Below are 27316 nucleotides of genomic sequence, written 5' to 3' on the forward strand. Positions count from 1 at the left end.
CAATTTAGATATTTTCTGCTGCAATTTCATTTTGATACTTTCTGTATCTTTGATGCATATATTTGTAAGACAACTTAAAAATAGCTTTTGATTTGTAATTCTTTTGAAAGCATAATTAAAGGAATTTAATGGATATAATTTTTGTAGGATGATACACCTGAACTAGAAGAATATTTCCTGGTGAATTTAACCTATGTGGAACTTATCATGGCCCCTGTAACCTCTTTTCCTCCAAGTCTAGGTATGATGGCTCTTTTGTTTGCTTGTTTCATTTTACTTCCTTCCAGTGAAGTAAAGTAACTTCATTTTTAATCAGAAGTGTGTTTGTTCATTTCAACTATGTGAGCTTTTTACATTTATTTTAGAGAGCAGCATTATTGTGGTTTTGGGCATTGGATAGTATAAACACATTTAGAATTACTATGTGGTGGTGTTTACATTTTACAACTATTTTATAAGCAAATTTGTAATCCTCAAAATAGAATTAGTTCTATTTGGGAAGGCATTTTATTTTCATGTTCTTCAAACATTTTAATTAGCTATTTTCATTTGTTCTCCAACTTTCAGGTGATTTTATTTTCTTTTTGGTAAGAGATCTTTTGTTTGTTTGTTGTGTTCTCTGATTCTTTTTTGACCTTTGATCTTTTTCTTTTCATGCTTTAGAAAAGACTCAGTTAATTCATTACAGACTAAAAGGTAAAATTTGAACTTTGGTATAGATTTATGTAGATTCCTTTAAAAAGATGACTTCCCATGTTGGAGCAAAAACTCCTGTTTGCAGTTTGAATGTTTTAGTATTAAAGAATTTTGTCTGAAGCCTGTGTGTGTGTGTGTGTGTGTGTGTGTGTGTGTGTGTGATGGCCCACTAGGGGGTGGGGGTGAGTAGCACAGAGGGTGCCCAGCTCCATGGCCCCATCATGAGGGTAGAAAGAATATTGCACCCAGGGGACATTAACCTGGTGAAGAAGAAGCCTGGGCAAGCCCAGTGGCTTGAGGAACAGCATTCCTTATTCACATCAGAGACTCATTGTGACAAGTTTGAGAACACTGAAAGGAAGTAATTAGTTTCCTACATATTATTGTTTGACAAATTTCAGATCTTTTGCAAAAAAATAGAAAAGTGCAATGACTTGGCTGTTCCATAGAGTCTGATTACATGATAAACATTTTTCATACTAAGAAAACTAATAAAATAGTTCCTGTTTCTGTGATATTCGTATTAGAGGTGGGTTGAGTAGGGGAGTGATGTTCAATGCATTATGATGCTCCTATTTCATATGTTTTCAGTGACAAACTGCTGTTACTTACAACTTCTCATTTTAATATGACCAAAATCACACAGCTATGAAATGGCAGGGCTGGGATACTCTGATGGGCACAAATCCTAGTTTTATATTCTCTCTTGGTTTTATATTCTCTCAGTATTGCTCTCTTCAATCTAGAGAGAAGTGCATAAATCCCTACTCCTTTCTCTACCTGTGCAGCTGTCACAGGCAACCTAGACTAAGGAAAAGAGCAAATATTAAAAAAAAAACAACCAACAAACATAAGTAACAGGGTTAATTAATATTTCAAGACTGAATAGCAGGTATTGGTAACATATTAAGCTTGATGGACAGAGTACAAAATAAAAATGATAAGAGAAATTCACTTCAATCTTAGTCTCTTTTTTCATTCTACAAAGTCTTCTTCTTCTTCTCCTTCTTTTTCTCCTTAATAGAAACCTCATCTTTCTTGCTTTCTGATTTGTGTATCCCTGTCCTTGTGTCTCTTTACCAGACCTGTCTCTGTCTCTGTGCCAATCCTGGTCTGCCCTTCTCTTCTCATTTCTTTTACCTCTTTTTTCTTCCTCTCTACTCCTTCCCATCTGAAACAGTTCTATTACAGAACAGAGGTGCCAAGTTTTAAATTTTATTAAAATAATAGGAGAAGCTCCATAACCTTAGTTGCTTATTATTTCATGCTGTTCGTGGTTGATTTAAGTTTTATAAGTCAGTGGCTCTTGTTAGCAAAGTGGTCTTTTTCAGATGTTAATAGCATTGGTGCCTTTGTAGTCTTAAAATCGTTTGAGTAATATCAGCAATATTCATATTAGGAATTATATAATCTCATAGGGACTATCTTTAAATTCTAGATCAAGCATAATAAAAATTTAAAGTTTAATAATAAAACTTTATACAAAATTTATAGTAATAAATTTGTATTAAATACGTCTGCATATTTTTCAGATTCAGAAGGCTTGACTGCACAAATCATTATTGATGCTAACAATGGTGCCGGAGGGATGATTCAATGGCAGCACAGCAGGTGATCCCAAGGCTCTGTGAGCCCTTCTCCAAGCTTCAGATCTTTTACCATCTACCAAATAGAAGTTCAAAATAGGAAAAAAAATACTTTCTTTACTTTCTCTTTCTGTTATTACAGATTTGAAGTAAATGAAACCCTTGAAAGTGTAATATTGGTAGCTCACAGGAGTGAAGAGGCTCTTGGCCATGTGTCCTTGTTTGTGTACGCCCAGAATTTGGAAGCACAACTGGGGCTGGATTACATCTTCACCCCAGTGGTAGGTCTTGACATCTATCCCAGACGACCTTTATGCATTATTTTAAAATTACTGTTCCCTGAGAATTATAGTGACTTATGTCCTACGTAAATTGGTACACTATTATATAACCCAATTCACAGTAAATTAGAACAGATATTCATGTGGCAAAATAATTTTAGTATTTTAGTAAGTAATATAAATTTAGTCTTATTGTAACAATTATTCTGTGCAGATTAATTTTTCTATTGTAACAATTGGTATTGGAGAATACAGATCTTGTGTTAAGGAACTCATATCATTAGATGACCTTCTCAAAGTGTTTCTTATCTTGAAATTTTTATCCTTTATTTCATTGTGTTTAACTTACTGAAACACTTTGTGTTTTAAAAACTTTTTACTTTGTTTCTTAGTAACTTTTTCCCCTTAATCAGATGTTCAGCTTCTTCTTTTCCTCCATAAATTTTACTTTTAAAATAAAACACTGTCAATTTAAATAAATTAAGATAGCTAATTCTTTGTGTTCGAAACTATATTGTTTCATCCCAAACATTTTATTAAAAAATGTTTTTTTTTAAATGATATTATTCCTTTTAACTTTTAACCAGAGTCTTCATTTTTCTGATGGAGAAAGACATAAAAATATAGAAATCATGATTCTTGATGATGACATTCCAGAAGGAGATGAAAAATTTCAGCTCATTTTAACAAATCCTTCTCCTGGACTGGAACTGGGGCAACAGACAATAGGTATTTGACAATTTCTTCTCCATAGCCACCTCTTTCTCATGCTTGTTTCCCTAATTTGGGGGAGAGACAGATTAGAGAGACTTCATGATTTCTACTTAGAATAAAAAAACATTTTAAATTAGGCATCTTGGAATTCTATGTCAGTGTTTTTGAATGGTTATATTTATGTAAAGAACAAAAAAAGAGTTAGTTGGTACTAAAGATACTATTGAGTCATTTCCACAATTTAGAATGTTCAAAACATGAACAGAGAGAATGCAGAAAATATGTCTCAAGTGATGGCTATAAAGGAGGAGGAGAAAAATAGGTAAAACAAAATAAAGGGAAAGAAAAAGAATGTATAAGAGAATTTGACTGTGAGAAGAAAAAAAAAAGGAGAGAAAGAGAAACAAGTAAATAAAGAAACAAAACAAAACCAAAATTAACAAGACAAAAACACAGACCCTTAAGGGTCAATTCAAGGAAAAATAAACATGTTTAAAAAATGCTAAAACTGAGATAAAAAAAAAACAAATGTATGTATGTATGTATGTCTACCAACGAATCACTCCAGCAAGAATACATACACACATGCACACTTAAAGAATCATCTCCACTTAGGTGTTTAAAAGTGTTGATAAAGGTGGATGTCGGTGCCTATCCTCAACTGTCATTCTGTTTCTTCTTGGGCTATGTATTGAGAGTAAGAGACACAACCTTGGTTGGGGGTTAACTCCTTCCTCTTTTTGTGTTGTTCACTAAACTGCCTACTGGGTTGGCCTAACATTGAAGTTGTTTGAAATAGCTTTCAGCTTCCCTGCTTACCATTATAAGACAGGAAGGAACGGGAAGTACTATCAACTGCAGTTTTGTGCAGACAGATAACATTGATGCACTCCGAGTGTGGTGCTTCTGCACAGTCCTAGTAGTGATGTTCTGGTGGCTAGGGCTTAGGTCTAATCAGAGCTTAAGGACTTTGTTGAGTATTATCTTCCCTGGAGAACACACATTCCTAGTGCCAGGCTGATGGCAATCGCTGCCAGGATCTCAGGAATCTCCCTAGAATTCTATTTGTAGGACAGGAAAGCCAGTCCTCTCCACGTGTTTCATGTCTCTATAAGTCTTACACACTCTGTTGCCCACAAACATGGCCTTCCCACACTTAGTCCCTAAGTGTATTCATACCCACTTGTTCAGTTTCATGACCTCTTCAGCTGGTTATGTGAGACACCAGACTCAAAGGGTTAGTGAGTTGCACTCCCCTCTGTATTTCTTACTTGAATCACCATGGGTACAATATTCTCCATAACTCTTGCATTTGTGTTCTACTAGGTACACGTTGGGCCACATTATGGGACATTATGGCAGTTCTTGTTTGATCTTACAGGCTTCTGCAGCAGCAAACTGCAAGGTGGCCTCCTCAAGATGACTTCCATGTCAGGTTGAGAGAAACAGATTTCACAACAAGCACATTTCAAACAAGAGCCTGTTGTGCAGCCTCTGGATAGCTAAATTATGACTTTTTATCATCCATAGGTTTTTCCATGCCAATAGGTTGTGTCTCTCTCTATATATATTACCCCTCCCCTCTGTGGCCAATCAATGCTGCTGCTGCTGCTGCTACCAAGTTGGCTCCAATGTACTCTTTCTTGTTCTTTGTTCAATGCATCTTCATTTCTATGTTTCTAAGAGACCATGATTGTCTAAAATTGAATTTCAGTTCCCTTTTTTTACCCACCTTGCTGAGAAGCAGTTCTCCTGCTGCTTGAGTGTGGAGTCATGGAGCAACTGGAAATGCAACCTTCCTCTATTCCACTATCTTGAATCTCTTCTAAATTTATATTTCAAACTCTTATCATATGATAATTTTTTTCTTGTATCTTGTTAGTAGACAAGCATTTCATTTAAGGATGAAAGTTCTGGACCTTCTTTTCCATTACCTTTGCCTGACGGATAGCTCCAGGACATGTTGAGCAGTAGCAGTGCTGGCAGTCATCATTATCTTGTTTCTTTCTTTTTTTATTGTTATTATTAGTTGTTCAAAACATTACAAAGCTCTTGACATATCATATTTTATACATTTGATTCAAGTGGATTATGAACTCCCAATTTTACCCCATATACATATTGCAGATTCACATCGGTTACACATCCACTTTTTTACCTACTGCCATACTAGTGTATGTGGTATTCTGCTCCCTTTCCTATCCTCTACTATCCCCCCTCCCCTCCCCTCCCATCTTTTCTCTCTACCCCATCTACTGTAATTCATTTCTCTCTCTTGTTTTTTTCCCCTTTCCCCTCACTTCCTCTTACATGTAATTTTGTATAACAACGAGGGTCTCCTTTCTTTACCATGCAATTTCCCTTCTCTCTCTCTTTCCCTCCACCCTCTCGTCCCTGTTTAGTGGTGATCTTCTTCTCATGCTCTTCCTCCCTATTCTGTTCTTAGTTGCTCTCCTTATATCAAAGATGACATTTGGCATTTGTGTTTTAGGGATTGGTTAACTTCTGTTTTTACTGGGAATGTTTTCACTGTTTCATCATTAAATTTGGTCTCTGCTGTTGACTTCTGAGAGGTAGCATCACATCAGGTTGAAAAACCTACCTTCCATTCTAAGATTGCAGAGTATTTTCATATAATAAAGGAATATGAAATTTTATGTAATGCTTTAAAAATGACCTCTCTTTAAAAAAAAGGAAAAGGTACTCTTAAAATGATCACTTGAGGTCGAGAGTTGACCTTCTTTCCAATGAAATATCCACACTCATTTCAGCATTTATAACAGCCCTTCTTATTTTCACTTATCATTGAATATTTTTGTTTTGACAGCTGTAATTACCATCCTTGCTAATGATGATGGCCCTGGAGTTCTATCATTTAACAACAGTGAGCACTTTTTCCTGAGAGAGCCAGCAGCTCTCTATGTTCAGGAAAGCGTTGCGGTCTTGTACTTTGTTCGGGAACCTGCACGAGGACTGTTTGGAACTGTGACAGTTCAGTTCATTGTCACGGAAGTGAATTCTTCAACAGAATCCAAGGACCTGACTCCTTCCAAAGGCTATATTGTATTAGAAGAAGGTGTTCGACTCAAGGTACAGTATGCAACTTTAATGAGGATGAAGCTTATAACTCTAATATTTACAAAATATTTTTTCCTGCATCCTCAAAAGAAGAAAAAGATATTTCCAACTTAGGTGAGAAATAAAGACACGATTAGATTATTATGTGACAAGTGCTAATGTACTATATAATATGTATAGAGGGCAACTGAAGGAATTTACTATTAATAGAGAAATATGGAAATAATAAAAATACACATTTTTTTTTATTTTAAATTCCAAACTTATTTAAATGGTATACTTCACTTTATATGTAAAGCATAAGCCAAAAAAGCTCCCAGCCTCAGTCAGTCATTTCTTTTTGCTATATTTTAATTAAGCAGCATGTAACTGCTGCTTCAAACTGTTTGAGAATAGGAATAGTGTTTTAAAGAGAAAAATCCTGGATTTGAGATTAATTATGAATGTGATCTATCCTTACATAAGTTTAGTTTCCCAACTTATTTTTCTATATATTTTCCATTCCTGTATATTGATTTTCTGTTCCTACTAAACTTTATTTTTAAAAATATAGTTGAAGTTTAAATTAGTTCATCGAATTATCTTTAGACATTTTTCAAGCTAGCTAAAATACTGCTTTAAAGAAATACATTTGGGGCTCGCCTGGCATGCGTGCGGCCCGGGTTCGATCCTCAGCACCACATACCAACAAAGATGTTGTGTCTGCCGAGAACTAAAAAATAAATATTAAAAATTCTCTCTCTCTCTCTGTCTCTCTCTCTCTCTCCCTCTCTCCCTCTCTCCCTCTCTCCCTCTCTCCCTCTCTCTCCCCTCTCTCCCTCTCTCTCCCCTCTCTCCCCTCTCACTCTCTCTTAAAAAAAAGAAATACATTTGCAGCCCTTTCCTCTAAACTAATTCATCTAACAATCAAATAACTTTCTCAATTTTAAGTTTTTGTAAAGTTCAACATATTTTTTGTTCATTTTTAAAAGTTCTTCCAAATTTAAAATCTTTGATTTCTTCAAAGACACACTTAAATTGTGAAAAATACAAAAGTTCAAATTTGAAGTATATTAAAATTTGTCATTGCTTTATTCATATTTTTCTCTTAATAATTTTTTTGTAATTTAAAATGTTTAAAATTTTTTTACTGTAATATTTTGTGTCTTTTTCTCGGCGTGTATTTAAGTAAAACTTTTGTTCATTTGGTAAATTAAACATTAGAGAAAATTAGATTAAATATTTTTGGCTCACACAACTGTTTTTGCTCCACGTTTTTATTTTGACATATAAATAGTAAAATGCACCAATTCCAAGCATATGGATTAATGATTTTAAACATAGTATACACACATATAATGACCTGTATTAGTCAGCTTTTCATCACTATGAACAAAATACTGATAAGAACAACTTAGTGGGGAAAGATTTATTTTGGCTTAGCGTTTCAGAGGATTCAGTCTGTGTCATCGGGCTCCAAGGTAGAATCATCTTGGTGGAAGGGTGGAGTTGAGGAAAGCTGCTCAGCTTATTGCACCCGGGGAAAACAGAAAGCAAGAGGAAAGTGCCAGAGAGAACCCAGACCTTTCCAGGAAAACCTCTATCCCTTGTGACCCACTTAATACAAGTAATCCATTCAGCCATCAGTGGATTAATCTACTGATGAGATCAGAGCCATCATGATTTATCACTTTCCAAAAAGTCTACCTCTGAGCAGATGAGACTTTGGACAACATTTCATATCCAAAACATAATACCTCCACTCAGATTAAAGATATTAACACTACTATTACCCAGATGGTTCTCTTTGGCATCTTGCCTTTTCAAGAGGAAACCACTTTGTAAAGTTTTAATTGACTCATTTTTGCTGATTCTTGAGCTTTGTATAAATAGGGCCTTATAGTATCTATTATTTTGTGTTTAGCTTCTTTCATGCTTCTTTCATGCTTCTTTTGTGTGGTTGCAGACATCCGTAGCTGATCCTTTTTTATTGTTGAATAGAGTTTTGTGGAACAGATCACCATTTATTTATCCATTTTCCTGTTGATGAACATTTGGGTTGTTTTCTAATTTGTTCCTACTATGGCTTTTTTGTAATATATATATTTTAATTGTCAATGGACATTTATTTATTTATATGTGGTGCTGAGAATTCAACCCAGTGCCTCACACATGCTAGGGAAGTGCTACCCCTGAGCCAGAACCCCAGCCCCTCTACCATGGCTTTTTAATGGTGAATCCTAGACTACAAAGACATTAATGAAGTTATATAGCCAGAGCAGGATAAAAAAGTATCCCAAAAAAGGACATGAATTTAATATTTTAATATTTTATTCTGTGTTATTTAAAAATGTCATTTATTTTTTAGACACTTCCATGTAGTGTACCACAGTGTTGAAAATCCCAAAAGTAATAACATGAAAATCCCAAAAGTAGCTATCACATTATGGGGACCATTATTAAATAAAAAAGAGGTGCTGTTTTTTGAAAGACATTATTTTGGTTTCTAAAATGTTTAGTAAATTTCTCTGTATGTGTTTTGCAAATATATTCTATTCTAGTAACTTTACTTTTTTATTTTGTTTTCAGGCCCTGCACATTTCTGCTGTATTAGACACAGAACCAGAAATGGATGAGCATTTTGTTTGCACCTTGTTTAATCCGACGGGAGGTGCTAGACTAGGGGCTCAGGTTCAAACCTTGATAACAGTATTACAAAATCAGGCCCCTTTGGGGCTGTTCAGTATTTCTGCTATTGAAAATAGGTATAATTTATTTATAAGAAAATGTCACTTCTGAAAATAAGGAAGAAATAATTTTTGACATAAGAAAATGCAAAAGAAAATTGAGGTGTGATTATGTAAAGTGGACTTTTAAAATGAATTCCAGACTTAACCATGGCCTGCTTAATGGTGTCATCAGAATTCTTATTTTCTCATACTTCACACTTCTAGGAAAAGGCCTGCATTATTTTGTGATTTTAGAAATAAAAAGCAAGAAAAAATATAAAATATACTTGGTCACTGAATCCAAATACATGACTCATTAAACATATTAAAATGATTATAATTATAAAATTTCCTTTGGAAACTGACAGATATTTATATACAGTATATTAAGAGATTTAGTTTTATTCTTATACTAAGAATTTCCTGTTTTTTCCTGTCAGATGTTTTTGATTTATGTGTGAAAAAATTCAAAAAAGACAGTTTTAAAATGTGTAATGTTAAATTACTGATCTTCAGTATTTTCTGATTATAAGTGTTGCATTTGTACTTAAAAAAACTCCATAAATGAATATTTTCAAGCACACATTTGTCTTGAAAATATTCATGTATCAAATTTGTGCATGTCATTTGGGTTGTATAAATGTAGAAGCATATTAAGCATATACTGGTAATGTGACATATATTTTAAATATGTAGAAATTATATTCTTTTTCTGTTTTCCACAATTTCAGAGCCACTTCTATAGATATTGAAGAAACCAACAGAATGGTATACTTAAATGTGTCGTGTACTAATGGCATTGATTTAGCTGTGAGTGTGCAGTGGGAGACGATATCTGAAACAGCCCTTGGCATGAGTATGTTTAGTTTTTTATGAGAAAAAAATGCTGTAACTCAGAAATGTTGCATGTATAAGATTTACATTATTTCCATGAATTATAATTTATGGGTTTATTAAAAATGGGAAACAGATATTTAATTTTATTACTATATCCAAGAATATTTATTGAGTGCCTAGGAATGTTACTGAGCTTATGGAGCTTAGAATTTAAGGTGTACCAAAATAATAAGTAAAAATCAATGTGGAGGAATCAATTATGCAAAGAACTGGGTTGGAGGAACCTGGGGAAGCTTTAGAGGCAGGAAACTCAGGCATAAAAGGACATGTCATAATTGAAGAACCTCAGTGAATAGGGAGTACAGAAATAGGGGAGATGCAGAGATCATTGAAGAACTTGAGAAATATTTTATGGATGTCAATCTTTTATCCCAGAGTTAATGGAAAACCTTTGAGTGGTTTAGGCATGGGGAAGATGGTATGGCATGATCATGTTTGCATTTTTAAGTGTTATTCATAGGACCGTGTAAAGAATTGGTTGGTATAGCAGAGAAGAGAGGATGCATGGAGATGAGCAAAAGGGCAACAGATGATGGAAGTTTAGAGCAGGTGATGAACTGGGTGCAAGGGTGAAGGTGAGACCCAGATGACTCCTAGTTCCTCAGCTTGTGTGGTAGGATAGAGTGTCTTGCCACTGACTAAGAGATGTGTGAAAGAAGGCTAGGTGTTGTTTTGGTGAGGGAATTAAAATAAATCTGTTTTAGCACATTTTAAGTTTGAGTTCCTTTTGAGAAGGCCTTTATACTCAAAGGAAGGTCTCTGCTGCAAGATAGACTTAGGGATCTGACATGTGTTACTGTTTTTAAAGTCATGGACATTGATTTAACAATCTGAGAAGAGGAGCTCTAGACAGAGAAGGGAAGAAGACCCAGCCTGAAAATTGAAAAGCATCAGATTGAATGGCTAGGGATAGCAGAGTGATCTCACGAAGGGGATTTGGAGACCTGGTGAGAAATACAGGAGAAAACAGTAGATTGCAGATACTAGAAGAGTGTGTTAAAGGGTGGGAGACGGGCTGGGGCTATTGCTCAATGTCAGAGTGCTTGCCTAGCATGTCCAGGGTCCTGAGTCCAAACCCCAGTGCTGGAAAAAAGAAAAGAAAGAAATAAAACATGTTTTAGCATATTTCCCTTTAAAATTACAGTTAGCAAGTATTTATATTTAAATAGACCTTGGGAAAGTTCATATGGCTATAGAGTGAAGTATTAGTACTCCTTTTGTTATCCATAATTGTTATTTTAAGTTACTATTTTTAAGTTTTCTAGCCTCTTTCTCTCTCTCTCTCTCTCTCTGTCCCTGTCTCTCTCTCTCTCTCTCTCTCTCTCTCTCTCACACACACACACACACACACACACACACCATGGGGGAATTCATTTGTATTGAAGTCATTAGTCTCAATGTTTAAATAACAAATTAGAGCAGATAAGTTTGAGAAGGAATTATGCACTGGTAAATAATGATTTATGTTTTTTAGGGGGAATGGATGTTGTCTTTTCCATATTTCAAAGTTTTTTTGGACAAGCCAGTTTCTGGCTGGTGTTTCTTTACTTTGGAAGATTCAGTATATGGTATAATGTTAAGAAAATCATCATTTACTATTTACCGATGGCAAGGGATTTTTATTCCAGTAAAGGTAAACATTGCTTATTTTTTTCCACAGTGCACAAAATAAAATATACAAGTAAATGTGAGATACATTATGAGTTAACTGTTTTTTGTAATTCTCATTTTCTAGGATTTAATGATACAAAATCCTAAAACTTGTGAGGCCTTTAAGATTGGTCTTTCCCCCTACTTTGTAATTACTCATAAAGAAAGAAATGAAGAGAAGTCTTCTGTTAACAGTGTGTATACCTTCACATCTGGATTCCAGTTATTCCTGGTAAAAACAAAATCTTCATTTTATATTGCTTTACCTAAAAGAAATTCAGATTTGTAAGACTGATCTAAATGGATGACAATGTATATTCTATGTTAATGAGTAACAGAACTTTTTGCAAGTTGATACAAATTGTAGCATGTATATTAAACGGGGGCTATTTTTGTTGGCTTGAAATGATGTATGCTTATGATATATGCATACCTAGTGATCAGAATAGTTTTAAACATCGAGTCTTAAACATCAAATACTAACTCATTAGTATAATATTTAGTGCCTTTCTGAGTTAAACTCTTTAAATTTTTATTCCCACTTTTCTGTCTTCCTTGCAGGTGCAAACAATCATTATTTCTGAGAGTTCCCAAGTAAGATATTTTACTTCAAACAGTCAAGATTATTTAATTGTTGCAAGTCAAAGAGAGGATTCCGAATTAACTCAGGTTTGAATCTTTGAAAATGAAGATCTCCACAACTTTTAAAAAAATACTGTAATTGAAAGTTATGAGGTAGGGTCTAGAGATTTGGTATAAAAGAAAACCATAGTTTGTGGTAAAGTAGTAAAGGAGAATATGAATATTTATTGGTCCCAATTAACTTTTAAACAACAGTTATGAATATTATATGTTCTTCAAGAGCCAAAGCAAATGTAATCATAAACATGAACATTTAATAAGAATTTAATTGAGTTGGAAAACATTATGGAGGAAAATCACACAGCTAGATAGATGGTATCACTAAAAATTCATGATTAACATTACCAATTGGGCACTCAGCATCACCCCAGAAATTTCACATTTTTCTAGCACACTACATCTTATAATCTCCTTAATGCTTAATTGATAATTTTTGTCTCTGGTGCTTCTGTACATGCTTCTTATCGCCTCATTTTCAACTAATGACCTCAGTGAAATGAAAGTCACTAGAGGGAGATTACTTATTTTCCCAACACCAAATTCAAAATTCCACTTAAAAGCCAGTGTTGCCCCTCCCTCCTGCTGCAGCGGAGGAGTGTCCTTCTGGAGAAGCCCTTCCTTTCACATGGCTGCCCCTCAGCCTTCATAAGGTTTAGTTATTCCCTCCATAGCTGGCATTTCTTTCTCCACGAAATTATTACAGTTGGCATAAATAGTTGAGAATTGTTCAGTTTACAACGAAATCTCTTGATCTCTTCCCTTTCTGATTTCTTTTTTTTCATTTATTTTCTCTCCTTTTCGGTAGGACGTTGTGAGAGAAGTGTCAGCTAGCTTTGTCTACTTCTCATGCTCACCCATGGCGACTGGGTTGCCAAATCTAGTGGATATGTTTATCACTGTCATATACAACTTCCCACCAGCATGAGACTTAGTCATACCCAAATCTCATCCTCCTCTACTCTTGCTTTGTGATACCACAAGGCTTTCCTTCTTAAGAACTCTGTCTGCTCAGTCTCCATTGCTGGATCCTCCTCCCTTTTCTGAATCAATATGTCTTAGAGTATTCCATAATTCAGTTTTAGTTCATATTTCTTCTTTCTTTTCACCTACTATGGGAAATTTCATCAGTTCTGTAGCTCTTCATAGGAACATTAGGCTAGCTTTACATATCAGCTGTAGGCTAATGTCTTTCAAATCATATCTGCAACCTTTCCTCTGTAGTCCAGACTTGAATGTCTAACTGCCTATTGATGCATCCACTTAAATATATTTTAGGAGTGTGTTATAATGTATATCAAGCTGAACTGTAATTAATTTTCTCTATGAAACTGTGCTTGAGTATTTGCTTTTATCTCGGGAAGTAGTAACCTCAGAAATGCAAGTGCTCAAGGGAGAATTCTGTGATATATTTTGTTGAATTACCCCTTTTTTTTTCTTTCACATCTAATTGATCATTAAGTGTTTTTGAATCTGTGTCTCCATAATATTTTTGAGTGTAGACATTTCTTTCCACCTCAGCTCATCTCCATCTAAGCGTAGTTCTTATCTTTTCTTACCTGAACTGCTAGTCTCCAAGCAAGTCTCTGAAGTTCTCTGATCTCCTCAGATTCATTCTCTATTGGTAGCAAGAGTAATCTTTTAAAAATATTGATTCATGTTACTCATTTAAAAAATTTAGTGATTCCCAATGATAATAAATTTAGCATTAGTTAGTATACTATATATGTAGGATAACCATATTTCTTCTAGCCCAGGATAGCACTGGATCATGCCATGTCCTTGTATAATTATTATTAATATTTCAATCTCTAAAGAACCCCTACATGAATGGTAATTGTATGGTCACCCAAGAAAGGATACTTCATGACCTCCCCTTTCCTGTCTTGACTGTTCAACCCCTTAGCACTGTCAGCTTTCTGGGCTAGTTTTTATTCAGAGCACCATAACCATCTGTATCTTAGAAACTGTCATGTCATTCCTTCTAACTTCATTCCCCTAATACATACATTTCTTTCATCATATCATCCTGACTTTTGGCTTCAGTACCAGTTTTAATTTATGGTCATCATTTGTTCAGTTATTGCTATGTGAGTTTTTGCCTTTTCCTCATCGTTAATAAGAGTGATAAAGGAGGAGGTCAGTGTACCCAGGCTCCTAGCTTAATGCTTGTCTCAAAAGTCCTAACTGTTGACTGCATAATTATTAATTTTTCTTTTTTAAATTAGAGCTTTATAGTTATACATAGTAGTTGCATTCATCCTGAAAAACTCATACATGCATGGAAATCTATTTTAGTTCATGATATCCATTTTTCCCTCCTCTTTTTCCCTTCCATCCTCCTTCCCCTCTCCATCCCTTTCCTCCACTCTGCTAGACTTCCTTTCACTTGTCTATTATTTAATATTTGATTCATTTGTATTATCCTTTCCTTACCTCCTCCTTTCCTTATTTTACTCTACCTTCTGCATATAAACTTTGAGTTTCTGAGTTTGGCTAATTTCACTTAACATGATATTTTCCATTTTCATCCATTTACCAGCAAGTACCATCATTTCATTCTTTTTTATGGCTGAGTAAAACTCCATTGTGTGTGTGTGTATGTATCATAATTGTGATACATATTAAGAATATATATATGTATATGTGTGTGTGTGTGTGTATATATATATATATATATATATATATATATATATATATATATATTTCATTCTATTCCAGTCATCTATTTATTGGCATCTGGGTTGATTCCATAAGTTACCTATTGAAATTTTGCTGCTATACACTTTGAGGTGGCTATATCCCTGCAGTGTGTCAATCTTATGTCTCTCTGGAAAAATACCAAGGAGTGGGATAGCTAGGTCATAGGGTGGTTCCATCTCTAGGTTTTTGAGGAATCTCCATACTGCTCTTCAGAGTGGTTTAGTAGTCACACCAACCATGTTCAAGTGTACCTTTCCCCCCCCCAACATCGCCAGCAATTATTATTCATATTCTTGAGCAGTGCCATTCTGACTGGGTTGAGATTACATTGTATTGTAATTTTGATTTATATTTTCCTGATTGCTGTTGAACATTTCTTTCATATATTTGTTGGCCATTTGTGTTTCATCTTTTGAGAAGTTTCTGTTTAGATCTTTTGCCCATTTATTGATTGCATCATCATTATTATTATTATATTATATATGGTGCTAAGCTTTTTTTAATCTTCTGGATATTAATCCCCTATCAGAAGAATAGGTGGCCAAGATTCTTTCCCTTTCTGTCATCTCTCTCTTCATGTTCTTAATTGTTTCCTTTGCTGTAGACAAGCTTTTTAGTTTTATGGCATTCATTTATTCTTCATTTTATTTCTTGCACTTTGGGGGTCTTGTCAGTATCTATATGATGGACTATGGAGCCTATGTTTTCTTCTAGTAGTTGTAAAGTTTTTGGTCTAATTCCCGAGTCTTTGATCCATGTTGATTGGGGTTTGTATAGGGTGAAATAGAGGGGTCTGTTTTATTTTTGTATACATAGCTATCCAGTTTCCTAGCACCATTTGTTAAAAAGGCTGTCTTTTGTCTGTCTAAAATATAGTTTTGACAGATTTTTCAAATGTCAGATGGCTGTAAGTATGTGGATTTGTCTCTGCATCTTCTCGCTGTGGCTGCTGCTTCCTTCTTGCTGCGAGGTAAGGAAGAGGGAGGGTGTGGGTCTTCGTGGGGGTGGCAGCCAGGGGGGCAGGGGCGACTTCTGCGGCCTGCCGCCGCCTAGGTCCTGCCGCCGCCTGGGTCCTGCCGCCGCCGCCGCCTGGGTCTCAGTCCTGCCAGGACCACCACCGCCTCGGGGTCTCGGTCCTGCCGCCGCCTCGCTGCGGCGGCGGCTGCTTCCTTCTTGCCGCGAGGTAAGGAAGAGGGAGGGTGGGGGTCGGCGTGGGGGTCAGCTTGGGGGTGGCAGCCAGGGGGGCGGGGAGGGGACGACTTCAGTGGCCTCACCTTCCTGCCGCTGCCGCCTCCTTCCTGCCGCCGCCGCCGCCGCCTCGTTCCTGCCGCCGCCGCCTCGTTCCCGTTCCTGCCGCCGCCGCCGCCTCGTTCTCGTTCCTGCAGCCGCCTCGTTCTCCTTCCTGCCGCCACGATTGAGGTCGGCTTTGGGGGCAGCTAGGGCTGTGGTAGCAGCGGCGGCAGCTTCCTTCCCGCCGGGAAGTAGGGCAGCGGGGATGGGAACCTTGTTAACTTTAGCCAGGGCGGTGGCGACGGCAGCTTCTTTCCCGTTGCAGGTAAGGCGGCGGGGCTGGGGTCCATGTGCGGGGCAGTAGGGGCGGCGGCAGCTTCCTTCCGGCGGCAAGGTAGGGCGATGGGGCTGGGGTCCTGGGGGGTGGGCAGTTAGGGCAGCGGCGGCCATAGTTACATTCACGCCAGGAAGTAGGGCAGCGGGGATGGTGTCCCCATGGGCTTCGGCTGGGGAGGTGGCGGCGGCAGCTTCATTCCCGCCGCGAGGTAAGGCAGGGTCCTGGGGTCCGCATCGGGGCAGTAGGGGCGGCTGCAACTTCCTTCAGGCGGCAAGGTAGGGCGGCGGGGCTGGGGTCCTGGGGGGTGGGCAGTTAGGGCCGCGGCAGCAGCTAGGTTCACGCCAGGCGTCCACGCCACCGGTGTCCCCGAGCTGCGGGGCCTTTTGGCTGCTCCTATTACTTGCCCGCTGGGGCTGCCTTCCCCACAAAGGGCTGCGGAGCTGCGTGGACGCTGGCAGCAGCAGCGACAGCGGCAGTGGCTCGCCTATGAGGGCGCAGACATTTGTTGCAGTTCTTGGGGCTTTGTTGTTTTCCTTGGGCTTTTACCCTTCTTTTGGTTAATTTTGGATAAAATGTCCCCGGTGATGTAAATATTGAGCAAGGAACCTTGGTGCCGTGGGGAGCTTTGCAGAAAGTGCAGTTTGGATTCTGCTTTTCCCATGGTGGCGGCTGGATGAATCTTCACTGCTGGCTGTGGAAAAGGCTAGGGAGGCTTGTTAGTTGAGTTTTAAATTTCCCAGTGTTGTGTTTAAAGGTTTTACGTGCATAGAAGAGGAATGTTCACCTTAAATAAGCATATGAGCGGTTGACAGGGAATGTTTTCCTCTGGGAAAGGGAATTTGGTAGCTCTGACCCATGTCAGTCTGTGAATATTTAGACGTGTAGTGACTTTTTAACATTTTTCATAAAAACCTGTTATTTACAGTTATGTTGTTAATACTCCTTGCCTTAAGTTCCCCGGCAAATCTTTTTCATGCCTTCTGAGAAAGTAGACAATTCATAGATTATCCAAGGAATGGAAAAAAATGTGAGTGGGTGATTTCGGACAATCCGAGAGCTGGCATTGTAAGATTCATCCTATCCCCAGTAACATTTTCATACAATAAATGTGAACACTTTTGAAGCCTTTTTATAAAGATACAATTTGGGAATGATATTAAGATAAGGAAAAGCTGTTGATTGATTTCTTAGATTAACATTTCTTCCCTCTTCTCTTTCCTCTTTAAAAAAGTTTTTCAAGTGATAACTTCATCAAATGGCCAGTGATAAGCAAATGTCCGATGATGACAGCCCCAGCACCAGCAGTGGCAGTTCAGATTCGACCAGCAACACCCTGCTGCTCCAGAGCCTGAAGATAATGAAGAAAGAACCTTCTGCCACCCAGCGGAAGAAGAGCACCAAACTCTCTCGCAAAACCACTGCTAAGTTATCCACTAGTGCTAAAAGGTAACATTGTCAGGTTGTCTTTCAAGCAATTGGATGCTTTTATTTTTACATCAAGAACAATACTCCAGAAATACTTCATGACCAATTTTATTTGTACTTGAATGAATTGTCATCCTTTAGGGAGCATGAAAATATCCTCACTAAAATTATGCTTCTAAGCAAACTTATTCTGTACTTTGGTAATTTCAGCAAGAATCCTAGAGACTGAATTCTCATCCTGACAGTTTAAGGAGTTGGCAAGGAAAATTTGTGAAACTGAATTAGATGGTACATTGGGGATGTTTCCTTTTGTGAGTTATACTCTTGAGTGAAATTAGCTTGTGTCCATGTGGGTGTCAGTCCAGGCATCTGTGGTGGCAACTTCATAAAAGGAAATATGTCACTTTTCATGAAAGGAAATGATCAAAAAAGTTTATATTTGCTAAAAAATGTTGAATGTCAGGCCTTGGCTTTTTTTGAAAGCAGATTTTAAATTTGCTTAGTTTTACAAACAAGTCTTTAAATCCTGCATAATAGGTATAATTTTTTTGTAGTTATAGTTATCCCTGTTTGTTCTTGTGAGAACAAATAAAATGGAAAAGTAGCCATTAACAATCTCAGGTGTCACTTTGCTGTTAAAACTTTGCACATCTTTAAAACTCCTGGATGTTCTTGACATAGTAGTGAAAATCAACAGCAGGAAAAAAAAAACATTTTGTTGGTTATAAGTGAAAGATTATTTGTTTCCTGCTGACTTTTATTTTCTATTATGGCAAAAAAAATCCATCAATGGGACTCCATCAGTGATAGTGGTTGTGTTGAGTAGAACTCTTGTATCAAACATAAAGTGTACCTATAGCATTACCTAATGTTGATGTTTTGTGGTTTTTCATTGATCACAACTAAAAGAAAAAGGAAATATAAAAACTGATCAATTATTGCATTTTATAGTGATTCATGTTCTTATTTTTCTATACATTTTCACAGTCATTGCACCATTAATCAAACACTAATGAACTTGAGAATATTGTATTGAATAGCAGCAGTCTTTGAAATAATTTAAAATTCTTCTCAGTATGTTGTAATCTTGTGGAGAGAACATTAAACAACTTTTGAAAACATTTTAAATTTCAAGAAAATCAGAGAAATGCTCTTTTTCCCCTTACCTTAAGGCCCTCTTTCCTCCAAGAGTATGAAATTTAAATTTGGGTGCTGTACCTAAGATCAGAGAAAAGAAATGGTTAAGTAAGATTGCTAAAATAGTCCTTGGAAGTTTTTCATTGGTAAAGGTATTTGTAAATTTTAAACTTTTTTTAAACAGATAAAATATTGACAAAACTATTAATGTGCTCTTGCAATAGCTTTCTAATTTTTACCACAGTAAAAGTGGATTGAAGTCATTGTCAAAAATATTCTAGTGCTTTTCCTCCTTCTGTTTTGTCTCATTTGCATATAAGCTTGAAAAGAGAATTTCTTTGGTAAAAAGAGTTTTAAAATAGATTTTACATTGTTTTGTTGAGTAGTAGTGGAGGACTTTCTCAAATCAGGTGTAAATGACTTACCTATTTACAGTACCAAGTGAGAAAAAAGCTGCAATTTTCTGTTAAGGAGTTTGGGTTATGCCTCTGAGAACAAAGAGGAAGCAGCCATGTTAGCATTACTGAAGGCAAAACCAGCCTTGCAGTTACCTGCATGATGGTAGAGGGCATTCTGATTTTCTGGTTATTCTGTAGACTGTCTCAAATCCTTTTTGTCTGTTCCCATTTCACTAATAGAATTCAGAAGGAGCTAGCTGAAATAACCCTTAACCCTCTCCTAACTACAGGTAAGAAACAAATTTTGTTATTTTGATTTCTAAATTGTGGAATGATATGAGGAGATGAATGTATTATCCTTGTATGTATGTGCAGCAGAAGAGGCTAGCTAGCTATGTTTGCTTCCTTAAAACTTTGCAAGTGCTTTAAACAAAAATTTCCTAGGTGAATTAAATTAAATTAGGGGAAAACACTGTTTAGCATGTATCATATATTCTGTACTTATGAATATACTGATCTTGTGCTTCTTGCTGAGATTTGTTTGAGTGGTGTTGATTTTTCTGTTGTTTTTCTGTGGAATACATTTATTCACAAGTATTTTGTAGAAACCTGTAAGGTTTTAAGTTTTAAAGTTAATGTTTGAGTGCAATCTGAACTGATTTTCCAAATTTAGAAATTGTTGAATATGGTGTTACAAAATGTGAAAGCATTAAACAGGAGTATAGTTGTTTTTGTTTGATTTATTCAGTAACTTGCCTAAAGGACAAATTTTATGTGCTAAGCTATGGTTGTAGTTGTTATTTTCTAGAAAACACATTGTTGGAATTATTTACATTTTAAACAAATATCCTAATGACTTGGGAAAATTCTTAGAAGTAAATTAATTGGAATTGTGAGAAGAATCAAATTCAGTGGAACTCAGACTTTAAGATTGGTTGACAAATTGTATTAAAAGTAGCTGGTTGATTTTTTTCATTTGTGTCTTATATAGTGTTCTGTTTATTTTTGAATGGTGACTGTATGGTTTACAAAATTTATCAAATTTAGAGAGCAATATTATAAATAAATTGCATAGAAATATGTGCTCAAGAATGAGAGGGGAAGGGATGCTAGAATTAAGGCAGTGTTATGATTTGATATAAAAATGTTTTGGTGTTTAACCTGTGTTTTTGCTACAAATTGTGTTTGCTCATGTTGATCAGCACCATCTCTGAAGTCTACTTGAGACATAATAAAGAAAAATCCATTTGCTACTTATTGTGTGTGTTAACCAGATTCCCAGATAAGGGGGATCTGATCCTGATTTATCCAGTGAATTAACAGTTTTGCTTATATTTGTAGTCACAGCCATTTCAGTTTAAAAAGCAGACATGAATGTGAACTAATTATAAACAGAGTGGTATGTCAGATCTCAAAATATTACTTAAAAAGTATACTGCTCAATAGTGTAGCCACTAGCCACATTCTGACTATGGACCAGGTTGTTGTGGTTAGTTGAAAATGTGATATGCTGTAAGTGTGAAATGCATACTGGATTTTTACATCTTGAAATAATATTTGGCATGTTTAGTAAGTGTTTTAAAAATTTTATTTTTATCATCTTCGCATAGTTACTAGAAAATTCAAAATTACATGTGTAACTTGTATTATAATTTTGTTGAACAGTATTGCTTTAGAGAAGAAGTAAATCAGTATTTCTTTTACCCTTCTAAATGGTGTGTCAAATCTGTACCATTTAGGAGGTCAAGTTAAATTTGCTCTGTGGAAGAATCACTTAACTTTCAGAATATATTCTGATAATTTCTGTTGATTTTCTGCAAATGGCTTAAACCAGTGTATGAATTTACATCTAGAGAACATAGTAGACATATTGAATACTTTCAGAGCAGTAATTTACTAGTACATTTGGTAAAGGAATGTACTTTAAGTGTTTAACCCAGGACTGTTTCCACAAGGTCACAGGATTATTTTAGATGAAGTAAAATAATCTAAAATAATAATAATATTTCTGTGAAATAGAAAGTAAGTTTCACTTATCGCATATTTTTTTCTCTTTATATACCAGATTTCATTTAGGTTCATGAAATAATGCTTAACATTTAGTGATTTAACTATTGAAGCAGTAAAACTTTGGGCTTGCTTGTGCACAGTAACATGGAATACTTATATCTATTTTCTTTTGTCACAGTCTTTGGTGACTGTTGGCTATTGAAAAGGACATCTTTTAACTTCTCTAGTTCTTTAATATCTGAGTTTCTTTGTGGCTGTGTAAGTGATTCAGGAAAAAAAAAACAAATGTAAAATACAAGTTTCTTAGGAAATTAGAAGTTGTTTCTTACTACTTTGGGGAGAGACTTTTTTCCATACACCTCATATGTAAAATAATGCAGATGCTTTTGTGTGTCTTTGGATTCTTCTGGGTAGAAGGTTAGTTCTTGTAATTTTGATAGAAAAGCCTACATTTGTATTGTGTTTTTGCTTTCATGCCAGAAAATGCAATAGATTGTGGTATTATATTTCTTTTAACTCATAGCTGCATAAATGAGAATTTTAGCTTTATGGTAATTGTATTATTTAGATTTGTTAATTTATGTTGTAATTAAAAATGGGATTCCACAGTCATAAGTATATTTAGAATTTGTGTGTTAATATTGCATGAGACCTTTGAAACCTTATGCTTGCTACTTCCAGGTGCAATTATTTAATTATGGCTTTTGGTAAGGTGTGTGTGTGTGTGTGTGTGTGTGTGTGTGTGTGTGTGTAAACTTGTCAAAGTATGTGGCAGTTAATTATCCCTCAGGGAAGAAATGTTAAGTGTATCTGCGTACATTCAGGAAAATGTTGAATGAGATACAGGAAAACCAGAATTACTTGTACTAGGGAGATTTGTCTTAAATCCCATCTTTTGTTTTAATTAATAAGTTATTATTTAGTTACATAATTAGGTCTAATATACACATCCAGGATGGCCTTTGAAAGATATCATTGTCAAATTAAATGCATGACTTTAAAAGTGTTTGATTATATGTCAATAGGAATACTTCTTTTTCTTTTAGTAAACAAGGTTGATAAAGATTTAATTTCTAATGATTTGATGGTATTTTAGGTTTTAAGTATTGAAGGCCTGTGGGCCAATGCATTTTAAACACAGGGAAATAATATATGTTTTTTGGTTTACTTTTATACTTTTTACATTCTATATTTTAGATTATGGTATAAAAATCAATTCACCAGTGAGCATGAAGGGAAATTATTATGAACATCCCTTTGTTTTACAGAAAGTTATGGACGAGAGTTGTTTAGTAATGTGTTGACATTTACGTTCTGTTTATCAAAGGATGTGCTTCCTTTTCCACTTAGAGTTAGCACTTGTGTAAACAGCAAAAGTTTGGAAAGGTGCTGGATTTCTAAGTTAACCTTGAATTTCTTTTCCTGTATAGAGGGTACAAACATGTACTCCTAAATATTAATGGGTTTGGACTGAATCTATGTTAAAGAAGATATTTAAGAGTAATTGTAAATCCTTTTTGGATGAATGGAAGGCCTTATGGGGGGTAGATATTACAGTTTCAAGTTTATATTAATCATATGTTGACTATCAAAACCTGAAATTAGCTACTATAATACTTGTAAATACTATAATACTTGCAAATTTTGTTAACTTCCCTTTTTTAAAGAGAGAGAGAGAAAGAGAGAGAGAATTTTTTAATATTTATTTTTTTAGTTATCGGCGGACACAACATCTTTGTTTGTATGTGGTGCTGAGGATCGAACCGGGGCGCATGCATGCCAGGCGAGCGCACTACCACTTGAGCCACATCCCCAGCCCTTAACTTCCCTTTTTAAAAGAAAGAAAAAGAAGTAGCATAAGTTCTAAATCAGAAGTTGGCAATTTGCACATAAGAGTAATTTTCTGAGTATAAACTGTGTTTCTGATGGTTGCCATATCTCTCACTATTGTCCAGTGTAGATTAGAACTTTGCTAATTAAAGGGTGATCTTCAGACTAGCAACATCTGTATCACAGGTGTGATTGTTAAAAATCAGAATGTTGTTTTCCCCTAACCAGAAGTACTGAGTCCGAATCTGAATTTAATAAGATTGCTAACTGAATTGTGTGTCTATTGAGGTTGGAAAAATCCTGCTACTGAAGCCAGACTGTTCAGATCCATGCTGTGCCACTATTGGCATGCCACTTTATATAAGTTACGGGATATTTTTGTTCTTCAGTTTTCCAAGTTGTAAAATGAAGATTAAGTTGATCTCCCCATTGTATAATTATTGTGAGGATGAAATGAATTTGTTGAAAGTTTTGTTTACCACATAAATTGGATCCCTAAAGTGGATACAGCATGATAAAAGTAGGTGAGACAGTTTAGCAGCATGCCCTCACTCTTGCTGGTGTTTGCTCCAGTGCATCCACATCCTACTTATTGGAAAAATTACATCTTAATTCATCATCTAATTATTGAGTACATATCAAGCAGTTTGTTTTTAATGTGAATAAAAGCAGGTTTTTTTTAAAACTTGAGTTAAAACAGAAAATTAGCCTAAAAGTGTTGATCATAGATGAACAAATACTCAATCCCTTCCAAAAAATATGTGTAAACTTAATGATACTTAAAAAGAATGCCTGGGATTGGGGCTGAAGCTACTGGCAGAATGCTTGCCTAACATGTGTGAGGCACTGGGTTTGATCCTGAGCACCATATAAAAAAAAACATAAAATATATGCATTCTGTCCATCTACAACTACAAAAAAATGTTTTAAAAAATATTTATCAGAATGCCATGACTATGACTGCCCAGTAAAGTATAATAAATTTTTTAGATAGTTGTATTAGTTACTATTTTCCCCTCTTTAAATATCCCATTTTAAGAGTTTGTGATTTTATTCAGAATGCAGTAATTTCAATATTTGTAAAATTTACACTCATAATAGTATAGTTTACCAATTACTTCAACATAATGTAGTGTAATTCCAGGCAAAACAGTGAGTTGGAATTCGAAAGAAAATATTAAATAACTCATATTCTTTACTTTTTTCATAATTGTGATATTTAATATTATTCACTTAAAGATTATTTAGCTATCATTTCTATTTGCTTATAGGAAGTAGTTGATAATTACAGTAATTCTAATTGTGTCCAACTACAAATAAAAATTAAATTTAAAAAAAAAATTCTGTTTGGGCATTTCATTAGAATTTAAAAGATGAAATATCTTTAAACATTTAATGTTTCTTTTGCATCTGGATCACGGAAGTTTTTGCCTCTTCCCCATATTCATAGTCTAGGAGATAGTTGACAATACCTGGAGACATTTTGCTTTTCAAAACTTGGGGAAAAAGGCTCTAGCATACAACAAAGAATTGTCTCCCTTCAGGAGATCTTAATGAAATAAAACATATATATGTTTCTGTTATGTTTTACTAGGAATATTGAAGTAACTTGTGACTACAGAATGGGAGTCACCTTTGTATTGTCTTAGTGATGAAAATAAAAACCAAATGAAGAGCATGGCTTTCTCACCAGTTGTGTAATTTAGTGTCAAAATCTAATATAATGTAATCATAACTTTCTGCAATCATAGAAAGTAATGTAATTGCCTCTTCGGAAAAATGTGAGAAGAGAGTATCAATATCAAATTTTGAGAAATATTAAGAATAAGGGAAGCATCTGGAAGAGATGGGAAGGATCAGTCTCTAACCACAAATTTTGCACACCTCTAGTTCTCCCACCTCCTACCACATATCTGGCTTTGTAAAACTTTACTTTTTATTTTTTGCCTTAGATAACTTAGCTAAAAATTATTCCAAAATTATGTAAAATAAATGTAATTTTCCATTATTAAACTTTTGTTTTCCATAACACATTAAAAGGAAAATTAAATAATAAAAACAGACATAATAAATTCTTGTTTGATATAATCATTTAAATATCTTTTTTAGACAGCAGTAATTCAAACAAAAAATACTTCCCTTACTTAAAATGTAACATTTTATATTAATGAATCAGGAGGCTAAAACACTAAAATTGTCAGACTCAGTAAATCCTTCAAATATTTCATCTATAGAGGCACAGTAAACACTTAGTGTAAATTATAAAAGGTTTTTTAAAATATATAAATTCCAGGTCAAAATATATCAAATCAAACATATATCAACTTTACTTCTCAATTTACTTCTCTATGTAATCATATTTTGTTGACTCTAAATAACATTGTCTGGTAACTGATAATGACATTAAAATTTGTATCATCTCTCTGCTAAAATATAGTAAACTCTACTCTGAGCCCCTCATTCATAGGTCTTACATCTGTTATCCCATCGTCAGCAATAAAGCCAATGAGATTATTCTAAAATATAAATGTCCCTATGTTATTCTTGTCTTTGCTTTTTAAAGGACCAAGCAATGTACTCTCTAATTTCTCTTTTGCCTATTTTCCCTTTGTTGTAGAATTATATTGTGCATTTCAATCAAATTAAAGTCTTTCAGTTCCCTTAACTGTCTAATATATTTCTAGTTAGGCAGATGATGATGCACCTCCTGAAATCCTATTTTCTTTTCACAGACCTCTCAGTCTCACTCTGCTCCATCTGGAAATATCCAACTCCTCTTTGGGATCCTTATAAAATCTCCCTTTTGTGAACATACACTTTATACAGTCTCCTTGATGACTTGCTGCTTCCCGTCAGTTCTATTTTGGAAATATTTGCAAAACTGCATTTATTACCTCATATCACAGTTATTCATTCACATCACTATTTCCATTTGCTGACTATGAAAGAAAACCTTTCTGGTTTTGGCATCTGCCTTGGCAGCAGCAGTCGGAGAAGACAGCCTGGAAGACCTCCTCTTAGGCTTCTTCTTAGCCTCACTTTCTTCAGAGCTGACCTTCCTCTGGAGCTTCCTGGCTGAGAGCACAAGGCTCATGCAGGTGCTGCAGGCAGTGGCTCTCAGGAACCTTCTGAAACTGTGCTGCCTGGCCACTGCTGCTGTTCCCACCACATGAGTTGCTGTGACACACCAAGTATTCAATTATTTTAATGCAGTTTTTACCATAATTGAGACATAACTATAGGCAATTTTAAATCTCTAAATTTTGTGATTTTAGCTACAACAAACCAAATAAAAATCAAATCCTTACTATTATGTTTTGTTTATTCTGCTTTCTAAATAAGTTCTCATTTTGTCATTATTGCCAGTGCTTACAACCCTCCTTTCTCTTATCTCTGGCCTAGAGAATAGTGACCTGCCCCTGGTTACTCTTCCTGTCATGAGCCTCTCTCAAGTGTGCCATTCTCCCCTCTCACAAGCATTAGTTTCTAAAATAAACATTTAACCATGCCATACCCACAAAAGTAAGAAAGTATTCTATTATTTATGCAATAAACTCAATATTTATTCATATGTCCCCCAGCTCTTCCAAGCATGATCACAAATAGTCTTCCAAATTCCCTGTAGGAACAAACTCAGCCCCACTAATACTTGTTCACATCATTCCTTCGCTTCACACAATTCCTACCTCTTCTGATTTTTATTGCTTCTCTGTCTCTATTTATGCTTAACATTTGCCAACATAGCCTCCATTGCCTCTAGCTCCTTAAGTTCCACATTGAATTCTCTTTTTTTCATGCCCCAAAGAATTTCTGCTGCACCATCATTACTTTCCCATCCTAATAGAAGTGAGAGCTTATTAATCTAATTTCCATATACTTTTTCAAAAGCTTTAATCATAATATTAAGTGTGCTTTGTCTGTTTTTACAAATAGATATCTTCTCCATTATGATGCAAATTCTTTCAGGATTGGTATTATATTGTATCATTTTTTATAT

At 35.4% G+C, this 27316-nt stretch overlaps 1 protein-coding gene and 1 long non-coding RNA gene across 2 annotated transcripts; both read left to right on the forward strand.

Moving 5' to 3' along the window:
* The first annotated feature begins 917 nt into the window (after positions 1–917).
* Positions 918–17867, forward strand: LOC144252331 (adhesion G-protein coupled receptor V1-like). Its single transcript, XM_077794727.1, has 12 exons — positions 918–1029; positions 2229–2307; positions 2425–2563; positions 3151–3292; positions 6105–6367; positions 8924–9099; positions 9795–9919; positions 11435–11593; positions 11696–11842; positions 12172–12279; positions 15829–15922; positions 17751–17867. The coding sequence occupies exons 1-9, from the start codon at positions 918–920 to the stop codon at positions 11716–11718; spliced, it is 1218 nt and encodes a 405-aa protein (XP_077650853.1). The 3' UTR covers positions 11719–11842; positions 12172–12279; positions 15829–15922; positions 17751–17867.
* Positions 17868–17882: 15 nt separating this feature from the next.
* On the forward strand, positions 17883–26548 carry LOC144252283 (uncharacterized). Its single transcript, XR_013342956.1, has 3 exons — positions 17883–17965; positions 19720–19769; positions 26052–26548. It is a non-coding gene; the product is annotated as an uncharacterized LOC144252283 (long non-coding RNA).
* The last annotated feature ends 768 nt before the right edge of the window (positions 26549–27316 follow it).

The sequence above is a fragment of the Urocitellus parryii genome, unplaced genomic scaffold (genome assembly GCF_045843805.1).
Source record: "Urocitellus parryii isolate mUroPar1 unplaced genomic scaffold, mUroPar1.hap1 Scaffold_40, whole genome shotgun sequence".
NCBI lineage: Eukaryota > Metazoa > Chordata > Mammalia > Rodentia > Sciuridae > Urocitellus > Urocitellus parryii.

Bases quoted from the DNA above. Each gene is read 5' to 3' on its own strand.
- LOC144252331 (XM_077794727.1), top strand. From the start codon at position 918: ATGAGGGTAGAAAGAATATTGCACCCAGGGGACATTAACCTGGTGAAG. The intron at 1,030-2,228 runs GTGACAAGTTTG...CATATTTTTCAG, and splicing joins ATTCACATCAGAGACTCATT to ATTCAGAAGGCTTGACTGCA. The intron at 2,564-3,150 runs GTAGGTCTTGAC...ACTTTTAACCAG, and splicing joins ATTACATCTTCACCCCAGTG to AGTCTTCATTTTTCTGATGG.